At 38.6% G+C, this 21,347-nt stretch overlaps 1 protein-coding gene and 1 long non-coding RNA gene across 2 annotated transcripts; both read right to left on the bottom strand.

Moving 5' to 3' along the window:
• Positions 1-439: 439 nt before the first annotated feature.
• Positions 440-5,590, bottom strand: LOC148094306 (uncharacterized). The gene is made up of 3 exons (XR_015715722.1): positions 5,139-5,590; positions 1,143-1,255; positions 440-1,037 (listed from the first exon to the last, which is right to left on the bottom strand). It is a non-coding gene; the product is annotated as an uncharacterized LOC148094306 (long non-coding RNA).
• A 1,138-nt stretch (positions 5,591-6,728) lies between these two features.
• On the bottom strand, positions 6,729-21,200 carry LOC148094305 (cyclin-Y-like protein 1). The gene is made up of 4 exons (XM_087820519.1): positions 21,141-21,200; positions 20,704-20,870; positions 9,970-10,132; positions 6,729-8,813 (listed from the first exon to the last, which is right to left on the bottom strand). The coding sequence occupies exons 1-4, from the start codon at positions 21,198-21,200 to the stop codon at positions 8,703-8,705; spliced, it is 501 nt and encodes a 166-aa protein (XP_087676645.1). The 3' UTR covers positions 6,729-8,702.
• Between the last annotated feature and the right edge of the window lie 147 nt (positions 21,201-21,347).

Here is a 21,347-nt window from a genome sequence, read left to right as displayed (position 1 = left end):
AGATAAATACTCAAAGATACTCTGACTCATTCCTGAGCGTCCTCTGTCCCCTCCCATACATTAGAAATGGCATGTCTGGTCAACAGGTTAAACTTTGGCTATTAATAAAAATTATTAAAATATGAATAGTTTTCAAATAAAATGATCCATATGATAAGGCATAAAGTAATGACTTTTTACATTAAATTATGTTGTTTAAGAAGCAAAGTTAAAAAAAACTTACATTTTCATTTTATACGCTCAACTGAACAACAGCCTCTTAACTGTATCACTAAGTGAATCACCACAATAGTACCTATTGTTCTATTTATTCTCATAAATTCAACAACTTTATCTAAGATATCATATTTGAATGGATTAAAAAATGATACTTAAACTGATACTATACTTAACATTAATCATTATGTTTAAAAATACATATATAAATGTTATTATTTTGTGCTTGAACATACGGGAATTTTGACCTCTGAGGCAGAAAGTTATAAAGAGAAGTACTTATTTTTTAGAGTGAGTTAATAATCACTGTTTTATCGATTTTAACAGATATAGCTATAAAAAAGCTTCAGAGGAAGAGTAAATTCATAGAGAAAAATAAGAAGAAATCTATTTCACCCAAGCAGGAAAGCATTTATAAATAGGTAAGGATACACTTATTTCTAAGTCAAAATGAATAAATTTCATCTATTAGTGTTTCATAAATGGAACATCACGCAGAAGTTGTTACAATACTCCCCTGCCACCTTGAAACAAAACATGTGCCACAACAAATGCTCGCATACACACACCTGAAGTGGAAATTAACACTTCATACTAAGGTGAGCGATGCATAAAGCACGAGGCTGCTCCAATTCAGAGGCTTCATGCTGCCAACACTGACAAGCAAATTTTTCTGACCCCATAGTCCTTTATTCTAAGTCAAGTTCTTAAGTCCATTTGAGGAGATAATAAATTTTAGTTAATTACCTGCCATGTCCATACACAGGATCTATCAAAGGTTCAGGTGAATCTTCAATTTCATTTTTTCTGTTTTCAATGCCCTAAAGAAACCAAATATTCTTGGCTTATTTTAGAAACTAGAAATAAATATTACTGTAGTTTAAAAATTGACCCATTTGTACCAGAATTTAATAAAGCATGATTACTTAAGTAACTTTCTCCCAAAGAATTAACAAAATTTGAATCAGTGGTGCATCTGAGATGACAATGGTAAGAAGTAGTTTCTCCAAGAATATCTTCTTCTTTTCTTCCACCGGCGCTATATAAAGAATACAAGTAAGAGGTCTAATGTTGGTTAAATGGGTAAAGAGAGATAATGTTTAAATTTCAAGAGGAGGAAAGAAATTATATAATCCAAAATTAATACTCATTTAACTTTAGGCTAAATTAAATTCAAAACCAATATACCTCCTAAGGCATCTAATATATTCTCTCAGGTCATCTGAAAAGTTTATTGGTTCTAAATGCATGCACACAAGAGTGTTGATAGAGATATAAATTTAAAATCACAAAAGGTATAAAGACACATAAGGAAACGGAAGGCTTGCTTCTGACTGTGCGCTCTCACAAATACTAGCAATTCAAATGTGTACTGACAAAAATACAAGTTAAGAGAGCAAGAAGTTTCTTACTTCCTTAAAAACCAATTTTATGTCTTTAATCCCCAAAAGGGCATCCAAAATCCCAAAGGTCTAGATACTGGATCACTACCAGAAGACTTGGCACAACTCCAAAACCACAAAGATAATCTGCCCTTCACTGGGCTACTCACCCAACAACCATTGCTTCTCTCAGATCACAGGCTACTGCTAAGGGTTAGAGACGATTAATCAATGATCAAAATATTTAATGATTGTGTAAGCACATGTAGGAGAACACGAACAAGTACGAGACCTTGCACTTGCCTTCCTTGTAAACAACGATACAAAGCAGCCTCTGATACAGCCAAAATGAATAGGAACAAGTGACAAAATCACTGGCGGGGGGATGGACATCATTTCTAAGACAGGCTCAGGAACAACAACTAGACTTGATGGTTTGTTGGCTGTAAAGGACCTGAGGCAGAGGAGGCATCCAAAGTCTGGAGCGTGAAAAACTGGCAGAATAATGAACAGTTAAAAGGAAATCATCAGAAACCAGTCGCCTTAGATGCCTCCACCGCCGTATTCACCTCTTCTAACCAACTGCCAAGTACTTTCGGTCCTTTCACTCAAACATCCTCCTATTCTTAAATTTCTGAATTTAAAACATGCTTCTGCATATGCTCCTTTTCTTTTCCATTTCCCTGGTCACTGCCCTAGTTCAGGCTCATCTATTTCAATAACCACTTTTCTAGTTTTCCTGACTCTAGACTTCGACCCCACACACCAACTCCCCCCAGTGCAACTCTCATCCCAATTTAAGGAACTTTTTTTAACAAAAAGGTCTTGCATGGCCTTGTTGAAAATTTTTGTTTTATTTGAATTTTGGCCACTTGAGATCTAAAGTATTTTTGCATAATACACAAGTCATAAGGAACCAGTCATCTCAGATACCTCCACCACTGGTCATTACCAATAACTTTTGTATCATAAAAATTCATATTCTAGCCTGGCCGGGCATGGCTCAGCGGTTGAGCATCAACCTAGGATCCAGGTGATCGGGGTTCGATTCCCGGTCAGGGCACATGCCCAGGTTGTGGGCTCGATCCCCAGTCGGGGGCCTGCAGGAGGCAGGCAATCAATGACTCTCTCATCGTTGATGTTTCTCTCTCTCTCTCTCTCTCTCTCCCCCCCTCTCCTTTCCTCTCTCTGAAATCAATAAAGGTATATTTAAAAAATTTAAAAAAATAATAATAATAATTAATAAAACTTCATATTCTAAACCTTATTTCTATACCAGCCCCGGCTCACGTTCTGCAGTTGCCTTTCTGGTGTTCACTGTGCTGCAGTAATGCGGAACATCTCATGGTTCCCCAGACACTGTTAGACCCTCCACTGGCTACACCTTTACACTTGCCATTCCCACTGCTGGGAAAATCTTCCCAGAGCTTTGCTGTCTAGATAACTTTTCAGGCCCCGCTTTGATTTCACCAAATAAACTTAGGGGTACCTTCACTACCTCCCCTTCTGCTTTGAGCCTGCCACACACACACGCCAGAAGCGCCACCATACGGAGCAATCATTAATGTGTCAACGGATTTTAGAACACTGAAGAGGAACCATTAAATACAATCAATCCCACACTGTCAGTCCAGGGCCTAATACAGAGTCGGTACTCAATAAAGATGTGGCCAGTGAAAGAAGTTTAATTTTAGCATCATAAATCTAGAAGGATAACTGAGATTAACAGGCTATGAAAGACATGAGATTGGCACTTGGGGGAAAAGGGCAGGACTGGTACTGTACATATCGGAATTAAACACATAATCTAAGAGAATGAGATACTGATAAAAGAAGCAGCATACAGAACCCAGGGACTGGAATTTCTGGAATATACAAGCTTAGAGAAGAAGAGAAAGAATGAGGAGGTAACAGGTAAAAATGGAAAGATATAAACAAAAATGACATTATAATGTCTCATAATTATAGAAAGAAAACTTAGAGAAATGATTTATCAGATAAGTTAAGAGAGGGAGTGGGGTTAGAAACAGCTTCCAGGGGACTTAAGGTGCCAATTACCAGACATTGCTAAGAGCAAAGACAATAAATTCTGAAGAACTGAGTGCATTTCATAATTAGCACATTACTGAAAAGCTCTGCAGTGCAGAAGAGCAGGGAGAGTAGGTTTCAAAGTGGTTAAATAACCAGTGAGCAGTAAGGAAAGAGAATTCTTATCAGCATAAGAGATTTTTTTTAAAAATGTTTTTATTGATTTGAGAGAGGAAGGGAGAGGGAGAGGGAGAGAGAGAAACATCAGTGATGTGAGAGAGTCACTGATCGGCTGCCTCCAGCTGGAGATCGAGCCCCAACCCGGGCCTGTGCCCTGACCGGGAATCTAACCTCGACCTCCTGGATCACAGGCCGATGCTCAGACACTGGGCCACGCCTGGCTGGGCCAGCATAAGAGATTTTTATTCTGAGATTTAGAAACAGCAGCTAGAATAAATGTTTTCCTCATAGCAGGAAAGATGTACTAAACTCAAACTAATAAAAGTCAGCAGAAGCATTTTCTTAAACCTCTGTCAGGAGCACAGATTACAGAAAAAACAATGCTCCAAATCTGTTTCCCCACATTGAATACTGGTCCAGAACAGCACCTTTTAATTTGGATAAACTTCTGAATGACCTTTTTCTGGGGGTTGAAAAGAATTCAGTATGAGTACCACCATGAAGTTTACTACATCCATAAATAGGAAAACTCTTAAATTGTCTTATACTTTAAAATGTATATATACAAACAGGAGATTTTTGTGTCTCAAATGTTCAAATACAAATTTACCCATTAAAAGCAAAAGCTATTGCTGACAACTGTCGCTATATATATATATAATATCTCCCATTAAGATAGAATGCCACTTGGTAGGGAATCTCTTAGGTGAACTTTCCAGCATTGATAAATTATTCAATAATTATTTAAGGAATGAGGTGGCCCTCTTCTGAGTTTGAGAACAAACAAAACTTGACTTTTTAAAGCCTGAAAATTATTTAACAGATATATGAATACCAAAGATAAGTTCTACATTTATGACTCCTTTTAAAAGAAATTAATATTTCAAATCAAATGCCACCTATACTTCTATTACCACAGCTATCCTTACCATTTATTTTGTAATAAAAAGTTTAAATCCTCTAATGATAATATGGCCCTTTAAATGAAAATCATAGAAGCATATTTGGACAAACAATAAATGATAATTCAAATATTAGTATTTATTTGACTGTCTACTAGAAACCTTTACACTCAGTCAGGACAGAGAAACATTAAGCTAAAATTATTTTTCACTGTAATGATGAAAAAGCTTTTAATGACATACAAAGTGTATTTTGATAGTTAATTTAGAAATTTAAATAATTTAAGTACACATTTACAAATTATTTTTTTAATTTGAAAACTAATTTATCCTCAGGCATATCAATGTAAGCACCTTTCCCTACTATGAAGAGATTTAAATGGCAATATGTCCACAAGGTAAGAATTTTCAGTGTTCCAGTGTTACTTACTAAATTATTCCATGAAATCACTCAAAGACAAGCTCTTCCACAGCCAAGGCAGCTATACATAAAAGACACTTTTTAGCACCACACATGGCAAAGAAATGACACAAGATACACACAGCAGGCTGCAAACACCTTTAAGAAATCAAAATATTCCCTCTTTTCTTACTCCCTTAAAATCCTCAGTTTACTTTCAATTTTATTATAATATAAATTTATACTTCAACATCTTAGTTACCAGGATTATAACTAAATGAATAGAATACTGAGAGTATTGGAGGGTGATTTAATAACAAACACTTCTTGTCAATTCAGTTATGCTATGATAGTTTTTAAAATTATTGGCAATCACGGTGCTTCACACATCATTGTAATGTGTCCTGCACTTTTAAATAATCTTTCAAGCCAGAGATCTAAGTAAAATCATTATACCTAATCTTTCCCTTTGTAATATAAAATCTTTAGGTTTAATGCTGAATTATTTAACAAATGTGTATAAAAAGGCATAGAGCCTTGAAACTACATGGGTTCAATGACAGCTTTCTTTCCTCACTAATTCATATAACTGTTGAGAAGTTTTCAGTAACTTATTTAGATTATGTTTATTAATAAGGTACAATTATAAATTTGAAAAAATCCAAGTAAATCAAAGAGCATTTAAGTCAAAGGTAATGCTGAGTTAGCACTTCTCTAAGTGCCAGGCCCCTTCCCAAGTGCTCTACAGGTCTTACCTCACTTAATCCTCATAACCACCCTGTCAGTCCTTATTTTGCTCAAGAGGAAACTGAGGCACAGAGAAGAATCCTCTCAAGGGCACACAGCAATAAATAGAGCTGAGATTTCAACCCAGAGAGTGCTGGCTCCCAAAGTCAGTCTTTAACGATGAATGAAAATACCTACTCCAATTTATCACCACGAACAATTTCATACGTGTTTATATACATTTGTAAAGCAAATCTTACTACTTTCAAATATTAACTCTCACTGGGGAAAGAAACTGATTCATTAAGTATTAAAAATTAAAAATTTTTGATTTACAATTTAAAAGGTCACATTACTCTAGTCTTTCAAAGTCTAGTTTTAATTTCCAAACGCTTCAAATTACTTTTGAAAATCTTGAAAAGTCCAATGGATTAAATAATCTTTTGATGTGTGTGGGAAAAAATCTGAAATTGAACTTGAGGATTCATTACTGCAAACAAGTGCGTTACTGGAAGCCAAAACCATACACACCACACAAGCCAATGAAATGAGTGTTTGTGCAGAATGTAACATTGACAATGGGGAAAATTTCAGGACAAAATAAAAATTCTATCTAACCTTTCCAAGTTGTATTAGTTTTTCTGTGCCTGATTAATAAATGATTTTACTGGCATATACTACAAAAGTTGACATAAATATAGTAATTTAGAGAAAGGCGGGAATCTAAATAAAAAGCTTGGCAGGCAGGATGCTAGAACATATAAAACATGAGAAAAAGAACACAGCTGGGAAAGAAGGAAAAAAAGGTCAAATAGATTGTTACCTGGAATAAAATTTTCAATGTAAGTTCATTTCATTTGTAAGGTAAATTCTCAGATTTTCAGGTATTAAAGCTTTTCAAATTTATACAATTATAAAAAATAAAATAAAATACGGTTCTATTCATATCCACTTTTAAAATGAGGCAAAGTAAATTGGAAAATTATTAAGGTATATTTTTCGGAGGGGAATTCAATAGAGTATGCCCACCAATTACTGGAGAACCAAAGTTAACGTATTATGAGGCCATGGAACCTATCATGACGGAATGTACAGCACAGTCTACAGTAAGTCCGCAGTATATACCAAGATACAAATAAAAAATGTTACAGAAAAATCTAACTATTTCCTTACATTTTAATACAGACTGGCTTTAAGCACCTAATCTTGAATAGAAGTTTTAATTAGTTCAACTATTCCTGCCAAAATTTTGATAACCTTAGTGAACTATTAAACATACTTACATGCAACCCAGTAAAACCTGGAAAATATTTAAAACAATATTAACGACATTTTTTACTATCATCCTTGTGAATATTTTCCACTCATTTCCTTCAACTGTATTACCAAATCTAAAAATGGTAAATTTTCTGAAAGCTTATACTTGAAAAGCCTGAAAAAGAGATGTGTTTGAACTGTTCTAATTTTACAAATTCTTCCTTGTGAATGTGCTACTCCTACAATTTGCCACTGTAACTGCAGAGCAGGAGAGGAGATTCTGATGACACAGACACATTTTAGCTCAAGGGGGCAACAGTGCATCATGGACAGTCCCACAGGGAAAGCGAGATGAATATCACAGACAGTCAGAATTCACTTTCTAGAAATCAGTTGGCTAATTTCTTTAAAAATAATTTCCAGAGATGATAGTCGATGGAATGCATTATAGGTAGAATAAGTCACTTATTCAATATAAGCCCTTGGAACTACCGATTACCAAAGGCCACCTGCTAGCAAGATAGTTCCTAAAAAGAAAAAAAAGAACAGCCACTCTTTTCATCTAGCTTCTGTATCACCAGAAATCTCCATTTTACTAGTTCATTCTGGCAGTTTTTACACCAATTACATAAGAATATTCAAAGGATAAAGGACACAGATTATATGATTTTCATAATGAGAGGAATTGTTACTTAATTTATTTTAAAGAGGAATCTTTCCCTTGGCCAGGTGGCTCAGTTGTTGGAGTGTCACAGGTTCAGATCCTGATCACGGCACATACCCGGGTTTGGGTTTGATCCCTGGTCTCCAGGCCTGTAAGGGAGGCAACCGGTGGATATTTCTCCCCCACATCTACGTTTCTCTCTCTCCCTCTCCTTACCTCTCTCTCTAACATCAATTTAAAAAAAAGTGAAGTCTTCAAAGTCTGAAAAACTGAAATTAAAATTCATAATTAAAATTACTTTAAAATAATTCTTATACAGTAACAATGTCTAAAAAGTTAAGGAGGAAAGGAAATAACACATAATGAAAAAAAAGTGCCCATTTTGATCTAGGAAGCAACATAAAGTATTTTAAAAATTTCTGATGTCAAAAAAGGCCCTCCCCCCAATATCAAAGTAAATATTAAAACATTTAAAACAATACTATATAGAAATAGGTGCTTTAAACTTTCTAAATGAGAGCATCAAAGCTCAAAAGACAATGTTATGTAGGTGGTAAACTAGAACTTTAAAAAAAGTTTAAGAGACACATTTCCCTTTTCACCAAAAATTGAAAGCAAAAATAAAGAAATGTAATATCCTCTAGTAATTAAAATAATCAAAGGGGAAATGAAAAATACTAAGGGTCATGAATTAAGCTTAGGCTAAAAGAGTTCCTCATGATTTTGAAAATCTTCATTTCTTTTTTAGGAGGAAATACTAAACTTGCTGGAAGAGGAGCCTTGTATTTCCACAGCCCTTGTTACTGTAGATGAGAAGCTGACCATGTGAATACCCCTCATTTCTCCCTTAAAAGGAAATCACTTAGCTGGGTCTGAGCAGGAGCGGTGACATTTCTCCATTCGTGGCACATGAGGGGCTCACCATGTCCCAGCCCCTCACTCCTCATTTAAGATAAGATGGCACTGGCCCGCTGCGCAGCACTAAAGTTATCGCAGCTGCGGGATTTTCTTACAGCCGCCCTGCACAGGTTTTTGTTTTCACAATATCTGGAAATGGCCTAGGAGCAGAAATCAAAGAGAGCACAGACACGTTAGAAATCACAGGGTTGCAGCCTGAGCACAGAAAGCACCACCGCTGAGCCGCACATGCCGCTTCCTCAGGCGGGTGACGGCTCCTGCCCTTGGGCAGCTGCGGGCTCCCTGCCAAGCCCTTGGGCTTCTCCTTTAAGCTAATTCCCTGAGGCGAGTCTCTTAGGGGCTGTGATTAGACGGCCAGAGAAAAGGGGAACTTAGAATTTATTTTAAAATTTGGGTTTTCTCAACGGTGTCTAAGGCGTGACAGGCTCCTAACAACACTATCACCTGTTGCCTGCGCACTTGGTCCCTTAAATATAATAAACACACGGGGGAAAAATGAGTGTTTACTCAGCTATTTAAATTCTATCCAATCTTCATTAGTTATTATCTACTCTAAGCAAATTTAAATGAGGCAGGCTTCTGCTGTACTTTCCTGAAAGGTAGGAAAGATCTAATGACTGAAGCACCACAAGGTACTGTTTCACTTGCAAGTTAATTATGGTAGAAACACGCTGTTTCCTAAAGTACAATCAAAATCCCATAGGAAGTGTCCATTTTGAACGTGTCCATTTCAATTGTGAATAATTTTGTTGTATACTCACCAAAAGTCAGAAGCCATAAATATGACTTTGTTCCATGTACTTTGCCATTTCCATTAAAAGCCCATATACTTTCTACTCCGAGTATTTCAAACACACATTCTACAATCTAATACAGGTCCCTCAGGTGAGCTTGTCTAACAAACTCACGGGACTGAACTCTGATATATACAGAAAAGGCATGAACTTGCAAACTGAGTTAAGAGTAGTAAGTAGGTTATGTTTGTAGATATGATTAGTGATTCAATTGTAAGAAATTATTCATGTATGATTAGAAAAAAAGAACAGAGTTTAAAAAAACCATCAAAGATTAAATTTGATTTAAAATATTCTGAATCATGGTCACAGAAAAGATAATTTTCTTATAATGTGGGATTCCTCCTATCAACCATAAGAGATACCGGAAATATGATGCAAAAGAGTTAAGTCTTAAACCTGTTAATTTTAAAAGCTTTTCATTTTCCTACATAATCTGAGTTACCCACAGATGGTGTCTGGTGTCTGGTGGAAACCCCACTCTGTGACTCCGCAGCCTTACCTCCAGGGCCTGTGCTCTTTCTTTTCGCAGACAAGCAAATTCATTAGGCAATTTGTGGTCACTTGCTAAGGACCGAAGGTCAAAATAGTATTTGGCATAGACACTGGCAGAGACGTGCAGACGAAACCGGAGTAGAAATAAATACTGCGTCTCCAGCTCATTTCTGAGGAAGAAGGAAAACACAAAACCCACACGGGGCGCGTCAGTCCCGGGCGCCCGCAGGCCCGGCTCAGCCCGAGGCTGCTCTGACTTAGTTACGAGACCGCAGAGGCCCCGCGGCGCTGCTGCGCTAACGCTCAGATAAGCACCCAGGGCTCAGGGCCTCGGGGCCCTTCCGCACCCCAGCACTTTGAGTTCGGGACAAGGGGGAGCAGGGGACGTCCCCCTGAGCCCTGTGCTGCTGGCCCGGGCTCGTTCCCCAGAGTCCCGGCGGCGCAGCTGGAGGCTCCCGCTCCTCCCCGCGCACAGGCCCCGCTGCGGTGCGGGCGGCAGGAGCTGCGGGGGCTGTTCCTCAGCTGAGACCCTGCGGGCTTCCTCACCAGGCCTGTGCCAGGAAGGGGCTCATGAAAGGAGAGATGTGCCAACACAGGAGTGGGCACATGGCCATGGCAGCAAATGGGGCCACTGAGAGCTGCCACTATTATCTTAGAGGGACAGGTCTTGAGGCAACAAGGAATCACCTCTAGTAAATAAATAAATAAAGATGCCACACTCAGGGGGAAAGGGGAACCCTCCCCGCCCCCAGTGCACGGGGCTAATGTCAAAGAGCATATGCAAGTTTCTGTTCACCTGAACCTTACTGGGGAGAGAAACTGTCACTTTCACAGAACTGGACACACTTTTAAAACTTTGGAAGGCAGAAGATTACAGATCGATGTCTTGGCTGGACTAAGCCCACCTTATGATATGGCTTCTGAGCGAGCACTAGAGTCAAACTCCAACAGTGTTCCCCACGCTGGGGATGAGATCCCGAAATGTTCAGCCTGCCCTGCCCCTTCCCAGAACAGCAGGGGGACATTCCCAGGTGAGGTGCGTTCAATAAAGGAGGAAAGGAAATTTGGGAGCAGTCCCTTGCTATGTGACCATATAGCTGTCACTTGCCAAGAGGTTAAATAGAGTAAATTGTACTACTTCATGGTCATCCCTTGATAGAGTTACTTAGTAAAATGATAAATACCTGAACAAATGTAAGATAACCTTTTTTAACATAATTTGCTTTCCTAGTTTTAAAGCTTTAATATTTTATCCATTGGATAGGTCAACTAAAGCTTGATGTTCTTCTGTATGGAGAGCAGTCAGAACATGAGCAGAGATGAGGTTTTCCTCACTTCTTACACTTTAAACCTAACTCAACCTACTTCCAAAATTAATTTCCTGTTCATATGGCCATAAGTCTATAGAAATGTGAACCAGGTAATATTCTGATAATCAGATAAACAGAACTTACGACAGGAATAGATGCACTTTACTGTCCCATTTACATTTTCATCACAACTGCATGCTAATTGTGACGTATAGCACCTACCTACAGTCACCATGTCTGTTAACAGGGATTAATCATGAAGCAAAGCATGATGCCTACAGATCATGCAGCATCTGGTTTTTTCTTTGTTGTTTTTTAGTTTTTCAATGGCTACATGGCTGGATGGCAGACCATTTAGGGCACAGCAAATTTTCTGAGTAGCAGCTGCTCAGTTTAACTTATTCTTTCAAAGGAAAATCACATTCTAAAAAGACATATAGATGTTGGAAAGTTTTAAGAAAAGGCTGATAGACATCAATTTTTCAGTTTAGACTCAAAGGAGATCGCTACCAATAGTAGACAACAGCAGGGGGATGATACCAACGTATATGAAACATGGTTATAGTACCTTCTAATTTCCAAAGATCATAAACAAAAGCAGTCTATTATAAACATAGTTCCTGGTGTTTCTCTGTTTATACACAAAAAGCATTCTCTACAACTAGCCTGTACCTACACACGGCTGCCATTTCCCCTGAAGCTCACATCGATGACACCTCACACATTTCCCTGCACATTCTCTAATGTTATAACTAGCCCTTTGCGGTCGTTTGTTTACTCTCAGCCACCAAAGCTTTTTTACCGTCTGGTTGTATGTCTGCTCTCAGCCACCACAGCAAGGAACCGTACGAATCTTAACTCCATTCATGTATTAGTTCATAATTTTTCTTCTTTATCCTTCATAATCTTGCATGTTATGTATCACTGCTCTTTCAATGGAAATTAATTCCAACCAGTACCACACCCATGTCCAAATTTAATATGACCACAAAGGCCTAGAGCCAGATCCCCAAGAGCTGAGTTGCAGGTTTTTAGAAAACTTCAGCTCCCACCATGGCGGACCTAGTGTTCATGAGCACAAAATATCCTTCACTCCAGGGACCAGTTTGAAGACTGATGACAGTGGTGTCAAAGTCACTTTAGCTTCTGCAACTTCCCCCCCAAAAGTAATTCCATTGGTTTCAAATTTATTATTTACTGTCATACCCTTTGCTAAGATCACTACCAGCAAGGTCACTCTGACTACTCAGTTTACACAATTATCAAAGTCTGCTTTTCTACCAAAAGCCACTTTAACAGCTACTGATAATCCCTGGCCCCTTCTGTTTGTCACAAACATCCTCACTTTAGTTCTCAATATGCATTTTGGTAATTCTGAAAGGGTCTTTATCTAGAGTAATGAGCAAAGGTAACAGAAACATATTCTGGCTACTGCCCACCATCATCTCAATTTCCTACAATGTTAAATATGATCTAGAAGGGTCCTTTCACATTTTCTTAAAGAGACGCACAAAGACATTTTCAAAATTGTTATGAAGTTTATTGGGGTCACACTCGTTAATCAAATTATATAGGTTCAAGCATACAGTTCTCTGATATATCATCAGTATATGGCATTGTGTGCAGACCACCCAAAGTCAAATCTTTTTTCATCACCAGATATTTGACCCCCTTTACACAAAGACATTTTCACTGTCAAGCAGGCACTCTGTCTGCTGGAAACACCTTTTGGGCTCATCCTGCCTACCACCCTCAGGGCCTTCACAGCAGTTAATGTGGCCAGATCAAAACTCCTTGTGATGTTTGGGGTTCCACTCCCATCTCTGCATGCCAGCTCTGAGGAGCACCCTCATGGGTAACCCATGGCCTCCCACAAAGCACTGCTGTGGTTGCTGAGTGCCCCTGAAAATTATCAAGTGGGGTGAGCACTGGGAGAGGCCAGGGATGTTTCTCTAACTGCCTGAGAGGTAGGAACTTCCTAAATCATCAGACCTAGTTTTAAACACGTGAAATGCTCATTAAAGAGCAGGACAGAGCACAGGTATCTGCAACCTGTATACGTGGCTAATCTTCTATCATGGTTTCTTTAACAACAGAACTTTCAGATAAAAGGAGGAAAAGACCAGTAAATGCAAATATACAATGTGTGACTCAGGTTTAAGCTAGAACCCCCTCAATAGTCTAGAGGCCCTAAGGCCGTAACAGTGGCCAAAAATTTATTTCAAAGGCGAGATGTATGCCCCTTAAAAATGGACTGGAGACAACAGAAAAATGTTGAGTGGGATCCAAAAGGGTGGTAGAGTAGGTAAAAGTTACCCTCACTCCTCACAGGACCAAACTGGAATTACAACTAAAATACAGAGCCATCAATTCGAATAACCAATAGAAGACTAGCTGAACAGGAGTCTTATAACCAAGGATTTATGAAGAAGCCACATCAAGAGGCTTTTGGTAGGGGGGGCAGAGACTTGAAAAGGGCTGGCCCCGGCACACATGTGTACTGGCCAAGCACCCAGAGGGCTATCTCAGCTACAAAGGTCTCCTCTTAAAAGCACAGGGGCTCAGCCCCACACCCAGCTCCCCAGCCCAGAGCACTAGAGCCAGGCAAAGGAGCCCACATAACATCTGGCTATGAAGATAATCAGGGATCTGTCTTCCAGGGAGAGATAGCCATCTGGTAGAAACCCAGGCAACCTCTTAAAGAGCCAGCATACAAAATCTTGTTTATGGTCACTTACCCTAAGCACAAACAAAAGGAGGGTGGCTCAGTGTAGACTAGTGAAAAGAAACTAGGATGTGTGGCTCTGGGAGAGAGCTAAGGGACAGCTTCCAGAATCTCTGTGATGAGTCCCTCTCCCCCACTGCCCACAGAAATCATCTTTCTTGGGTTAAGGACTCTTCTCCTATGATATCACACTGAGGGAAAGCATAATCCCACCCTCTGGATTCCTGTCCTCTTACCCTGCAGAGCTCATATCCGACAGAAAATTCAGCTACCTGGGCCGAGGGTGTAGAGGTCTGGGCAGACTCAGGGTGTGTTAGAGACGGAGTTGTGTGGCTTTCGTTCAGGGGCCTTTTCTCCCCACCCTCCTTCCTTAGAGCTTCACAAGTGCCACCTCACCCCTATAAGAGATCCACTAGTTCCACCTTCTGGAATCCTAAGAGCCCTGCCCTGCTGGACTTGGGGTCTCCAGGAGCTCTCAGCTAAATCAAGGAAGGCTGAATTGTGTAGCTTCAAGTCAGGGGCCAATTTTCCCTTGCATTTTCAAGTGATGTACAACCATCCCTTCACATCACCAAATCTTGGTCTGTTTGGGCCTGAAAAACTCTGTTGGTTGACCGCAGGTGACTCCCTGAGAAACCGCTTTACCAAAAAAGTCTGTGGGCACCCAGCATCTGACAACTGGCTTTGATGTACCCTGGGAATTTTTTTTTTGAGTGGCCTGAGACTCAGCACTGGCACAAAGTTTCAATATGTGCTAGTCTGATAAACATCACTTTCCCCTACCTAATGACTTACTGAGTACCTAACTCACCTAACTTGGTATTTCCAGAGGCTCTTTCAGTGACCCAGCTTAAAAGGCAGCCTACAGCCCGGCCGGCCGTGGCTCAGTGGTTGAGCGTCGACCTAGGATCCAGGTGATTGGGGTTCGATTCCTGGTTAGGGCACATGCCTGGGTTGTAGCCTCAATCAATGACTCTCTCATCATTGATGTTTCTATCTCTCTTTCTCCCTCTCCTTTCCTCTCTCTGAAATCAATAAAGATATATTAAAAAAAAAAAAAAAAGGCAGCCTACAAGTGGAGGCAGGTAAAGGTGGATTGTGAAGTGCCTGGGGCCTTTTGCTGACCTGCACCAAAGCTCACTGTTGGTGGGAGGTGGCCTTGATGAGCAGCTTGGCCCTTCCCATGCACTCCCAGTCAAAGCAAGGGCAGCCTCAACTGTGACTCACTTTATAGCTCCAAGATGATTGCCCAGGGCCAGTCACAGGTAGAGTCTGACACTGACCTGCATGAGTCAATCCCAAAAGGCCTCAAAACCAACACACCCAGTGGCAAGCTTCAGACAACATCAGAGCAGGACTCAATTAGCTCCATAAACAGCACATCCAAAGGGAGATCTCAGGAAGAAAAAACCCTGCTGAGGTGAATTCTGCTTCACATGGTAAACTTCTGCATATCAGCTCATACACTGTGCTCAAGGTCAATCCTCACAGTCAACCAACATGAGGGTCAACCCCACACAGAGATGGGCCAACAGCAATCATGACTAAACTACAACAGAAGGGCTTATGTATCTCAAACAAGAAACATTCTTGGAGCACCAGGTAATGTGATCACAGAGTGTGCCATGGGTCCCACAGGATACCTACTACAAAAGGTTACACTACCAAGACAAAGAGACATAGCAGAATGACTTGATACACAGAAACAAACACAGAGAGGTAGTCAAAGTGGGGAGACAACGAAACTGGCCTCAAATGAAAGAACAGAAGAAATCCCCAGAAAAATAATTACATAAAATGAAATCAAGCAATCTACCAGATACAGAGTTCAAAACAATGGTTATAAGGATGCTCGAGAAACTTAATGAGAACTTCAACAACATGAAAAAGGACCTAGAAATCATAAAATAGAAATAGTCAGGCCCTGGCCAGTGTTGCCCAGTGTTTAGAGCATCACCATGAGGACCAAAGGGTTATGGGCTTGATTCCCAGTCAAAAGCATGTACTGGGGTTACTGGTTCACTCTCTGCCCCCAGTCTGGGAGCATGCAGGAGGCAACCAGTCGATGTGTCTCTCTCACATCGATGATCCTCTCTCTCTCTGCCTTTCTCCCTCCCTCCCTCCTTTCCACTCTCTCTGAAAAGTAATGGAAAAATATCCTCAGGTGACAATAACAACAACAAAACATCCAGTCAAAAGAGAAGAATACAATATCTGAAATGAGGAATACACTTCAAAGAATAAACAATAGGTTAGATGAGGCAGAGGACTAAATCAGTGATTTGGAAAAAAGGCAGAAGAAAACAAAATTGTAAAAAATGAGGATACTTTAAGGGACATCTGAAACAACATGAGGTATAACAATATCAGAATCATAGGGATTCCAGAAGGAAAAAAGAGAGAGCATGTGAGCAAGTAATTAAGAGCTGATTTGAAGAAATAATGACGGAAAATTTCCATAACCTGGTGAAGGAAACAGACACAGAAGTTCAGGAAGTGCAAAAAGTCCCAAATAAAATGAGCCCAAAGAGGCCCACACCAAGATAAATCATAATTAAAGTGGCAAAGATTAAAGACAGAGAATCTTCAAAGCAGCAAGAGAAAAGCAATTAGTTACCTAAAAGGAAGCTCCCAAAAGACTGTAACTGGTTGTTTTTTGTTTTTTTTTTTACTGTTAAAGCCTTCGGTTTTATCTTTTAATTTTCTTTATTGTTGAAAGTAATACGGATGTCTCCTTCCCCTCGCTAAGACCCCTTCCACCCTACTCCCACCCTGTCCCCAGGCTTTTATTGCACTATTTTCAGTGTCCATAGGTTGTGCATTAAGTTCTTTGCTTAATCTCTTCCCAAGTCACCCTTTACCTCTGATATACATCGTCTGTTGCATGCTTCACTGTCTAAAAATATGAAATGCTGCACAAATTTGCTGGTCATCCTTGTGCAGCAGCTACACTAATCTCTAGGAAGTGATCACGGTAACTGATTTCTCAACAAACATTTCAGGCCAGAGGCACAGGCAGGACATATTGAAAGTGATGAAAAGGGAGGACTACAATCAAGATTACTTTGCCCACCATGACTATCATTGAAAATTGAAAAAGAAATAAAGAACTTCCGAGACAAGAAAAAGCTAAAGGAGTTCATTAATACCAAAACAGAATTATAAGAAAAGGATCTTCTTTACGAATATGAAAGAAAAAACAACCACATAGTTATAAGAAATGAAATGGTATTAAAAACATATCCATCAATAATCACTTTAAATATAAATGACTTTAATGCTCAAATCAAAAGACAAAGGGGAGCTAATTAAACAAGAATACAAGACTTATATATATGCTGCCTACATGAGACCCAGCTAGGAATGAAAGAAACATTGAGACTGACAGTAAATGGATGGTAAAAGATAGTTCATGCACATGGGGAAAGAAGCTGGGGTAGCAATACTTATATCTGACAAAATAGACTTCAAAACAAAGGCTATAATAAGAGATAAAAGGGACACTACATTGTGATAAAGGGATCAATCCAACAAGAGGATATAACCCTTTTAAACATTTATGCACAAACACAGTAGCACCTAAATACATAAAGCAGATCTTGACGTACATAAAGGGAGAATCCACAGTAACCCAGTCACAGGAAGAGATTTTAACACCCCAATTGACATAAACGCATAGAGCTTCCAGAAAGAAAATCAACAAGGAGACACTCATCTTAAATGACACACTACACCATACGTATTGAATTGATATTTTCAGAGCATTTATCCTCAAAGAAGCAGAATATATACTTCAAGTGCACAGAAAATATTTTCTACAATAAACCATATGTTAGAACACAAAACAAGTTTCAAAAATTTATGGAAACTGAAATCATATCAAGCATCTTCTCTGATTAACTTTTGGTGTATAATACTAAAAGTTAATAAGTTAATTACAAAATAAACTGAAAAACACACAAACACAGGGAGGCTGAATAACATCCAACTCCACTGGCTGGGTTGCTCATTTGGTTGGAGTATGGTCCCATACACCAAAAGGGTGAGGGTTTGATTCCCTATCAGGACACATACCTTGGTTGTAGGTTCGATCCCCAGTGTGGGAACGTATGGGAGAAAACTGACGAATGTTTCTCTCTCCCTCTCTCTCTCTAAAAATCAATGAAAACATATCCTTAGGTGAAGATTTTTAAAAATTAAGTAGCATTTAACTAAACAATCAATGGGTTAACAATTAGATCAAAAAAGAAAATGAAAGGTACCTTGAGACAAATGAAAATGAAAACACAACAACCCAACATCTATTAAATACACCAAAACCTATCTTAAGATGGAAATTCATAAACCAGTTTTCCTCAAGAAATCAGAAAACGTTCTAATACATTATCTAATATTATGCCTAAAGGGATGAGAAAAAGAACAACAAACAATGCCCAATTGAGAAGTAGGAAGAAAATAATAAGACCATACTGGAAATAAACAAAATAAAAATTAAAAAAATAATACAAAAGATCAATAAACCAAGATCTGGTTCTTTGAAAAAATAAGCAAGATTGATAAACCTTTAACCAGATTCATTAAGAGAAAGAGGACTCGAATAAATAAAAGCAGAAATGAAAGAGTAGGAACAACTGACACCAAAGACATACAAAAGATTATAAGAAAAGATTATGAACAAATATATTCCAAGAAATTAGATAATCTAGAAGAGATAGATAAATTCGTAGAAATATACAACCTTCTAAAGCTGTACAAAAAAGAAACAGAAAATCTGAATAGACTGATTACAACTAATGAAATAGAAGCTGTAAGAATTAAAAAACAAAAACAAAACTTCCAACAAACAAAAGTTCTGGACATGTCACAGGTAAATTTTACCAGATATTCAAAGAAGAACTGACACCAATCCTTCTCAAACTATTCCAAAAAATTCAAGAGGATGGAAAACTCCCAAGCTTATTTTATGAGGCCAACATTACCCTAATTTCAAAACCAGATAAATACACTAAAAAGAAAGAAAATTATGCTATACTATCCCTGATGAATATAGATACAGAAATCTTCAACAAAAATTAGCAAACTGAATTCAGCAATACATTAAAAAGGTCATACGCGATGATTAACTAAACTTTATTCCTGGGATACAAGGTTGGTCCAACACCGCAAATCAATTTACATGACACACATAAACATGAACAAAATGAAAGATAAAACTATATGGTCGTATCAAGAGATGTAGAAAAAAAATCCATAACACATTTCTGAGAAAAACTCTCAGCAAAGTAAGAACAGATGGAACATATCACAACATAATAAAGGCCACATATGACAAACACATAGCAAACATCATACTCAATGAAGAAAAAATGCAAGAATTTCCTTAAGATCAGGAACAGGACAGGGATGTCCACCTTCACCACTATTATTCAACATAGTACTGGAAGTCCTAGCCACAGCCATCAGACAGTAAGAAAAAGTAAAAGGCAACCAAATTGGAAAGGAAGAAGTAAAACTGTCATTATATGCTGATGACATGTTACTGTGTATAGAGAACCCTAAAGATTCCACCAAAAAACTACTAGAACTGACAAATGAATTCAGTAAAGTATCAACATGAGATAAATATCCAGAAATCAGTTGTACTTTTATGTGCCAATAATGAACTATCAGAAAGGCAAACTAAAAAACAATCCCACATATAATTGCATCAAAACATACCTAAGAAAAAATGTAACCAAGGATGTAAAAGACCTGTACTTGGAAAATTACAAGACACTGAAGAAAGAAGCGGAAGGACATACAAATAAATGGAAGCATACGCCATGCTCATGGATAGGAAGAATTAACATCTTTAAAATGTCCATACTACACAAAGCAATCTATAGATTCAATGAAATTCCTACCATGATACCAAAGGTGTATTTTACAGAAGTAGAATAATCCAAAATTTTATATGGAACCACGAAAGATGCTGAATAGTCACAGCAATTGAGGGAAAAACAAACAAGGTTGGAGGTATCATGCAACCTGATTTCAAACTATCCTACAAGCCTATAGTAATCAAAACAGTATGATAACAACATAAAAACAAACCTATAGATCGATGGAAGAGAATGGAAAGCCCAGAAAGAAACCCACACCTATATGGTCAATTAATATTTGACAAAGGAGGAGAGATCAGTCAATGGAGTAAAGATAGTCTACTCAATCAATGGTGTTGGATAAATTGGACAGATACTTCCAAAAAATGAAACGAGACCATGTTCTTACACCATATACAAGAATAAACTCAAAATGAATTATTAACTTAAATGTAAGATTCAAAACCATAAAACTCCTAGAAGAAAACTGGCAGTAAAATCTGGAACATTTCTCTTAGTAATATTTTTCTTGCTGAAGCCATGAAGATATTTACAGCACTGTTTTTTTAGGATGTGAGCGTGTAAAATGTTTGCCAATAACTACTAGAGAAATACATTTCAAATTATCACAGAGATTACCACAATAACACAAGAAGGACAACTGATTAGTGAGGAATATGAATTATTATAGCAAACCTGGATAGAAAAATGAATGTAATTTTATGCCTCATTCAGTTCTCTGCACAATGGAACCTTTAAAAATATCTCTTAATATGTAAACTTTGTGGGGGCAAATGAAGTATTGGAAAATGGTTAGAAAGTTCACCAAAACCTTGCAAACTCACATGTCCTTGAGTGTGATGCCCCGGTGGATTCGGCAGAAGTGCAAATTCCATACAGCCCGGTCTCTCAAATACTTGGCAGCAAGAAGAATGGCTCCCAGAACAATTCTCCTCCAGTTCGTGGGGCAAATGTCGATCTCAGCATAAACTGTAAGTCTTTCTAAGTAAATCTGCAGAAGTAGAACACTCATCATTGATTCTAGTTCAGTTTAAGTGCTGCGATAAGAATTGTTAGGAATCACAGATTTCTTTTGTTTTTGACACGCCTTTTACTCTTAGGTTCTACAGAGGCTGCTCGGGCAGCCAAAGCCAGAGGCCAAGTCACAGCTGCAAACCAAATACTTTTGTTGCTTACTTTGCCCATTTTTCCCCAGCCCATTTTTCGGTCACAGGAATGAATGGACACCTTGGCAAAGGGCTCCCTGAAGGAATGTTATTACCATCCCGCTGGTAAAGGGCAGCACACCCAGGCCCGGCGCAGATGCCTGAGTGCCTGCCATGCGCGCTGCTTCATACCTGGCTGGTAGTTATGGGGCGATTTTACAGAGCACTTGAGTATGTAAATCCCTGGAAATACTGAGCACATTCGTATCTTCTTTACACAGTGACTAGTCCTTTTGTGGCACAAGCTGAAGGAAAAACCTTGT

This window comes from Miniopterus natalensis, chromosome 1, assembly GCF_054644295.1.
Source record: "Miniopterus natalensis isolate mMinNat1 chromosome 1, mMinNat1.hap1, whole genome shotgun sequence".
NCBI classification, from domain to species: domain Eukaryota; kingdom Metazoa; phylum Chordata; class Mammalia; order Chiroptera; family Miniopteridae; genus Miniopterus; species Miniopterus natalensis.
Note: the sequence above shows the minus strand (reverse complement) of the source record. Positions and strands in the feature narration are given on the sequence as shown.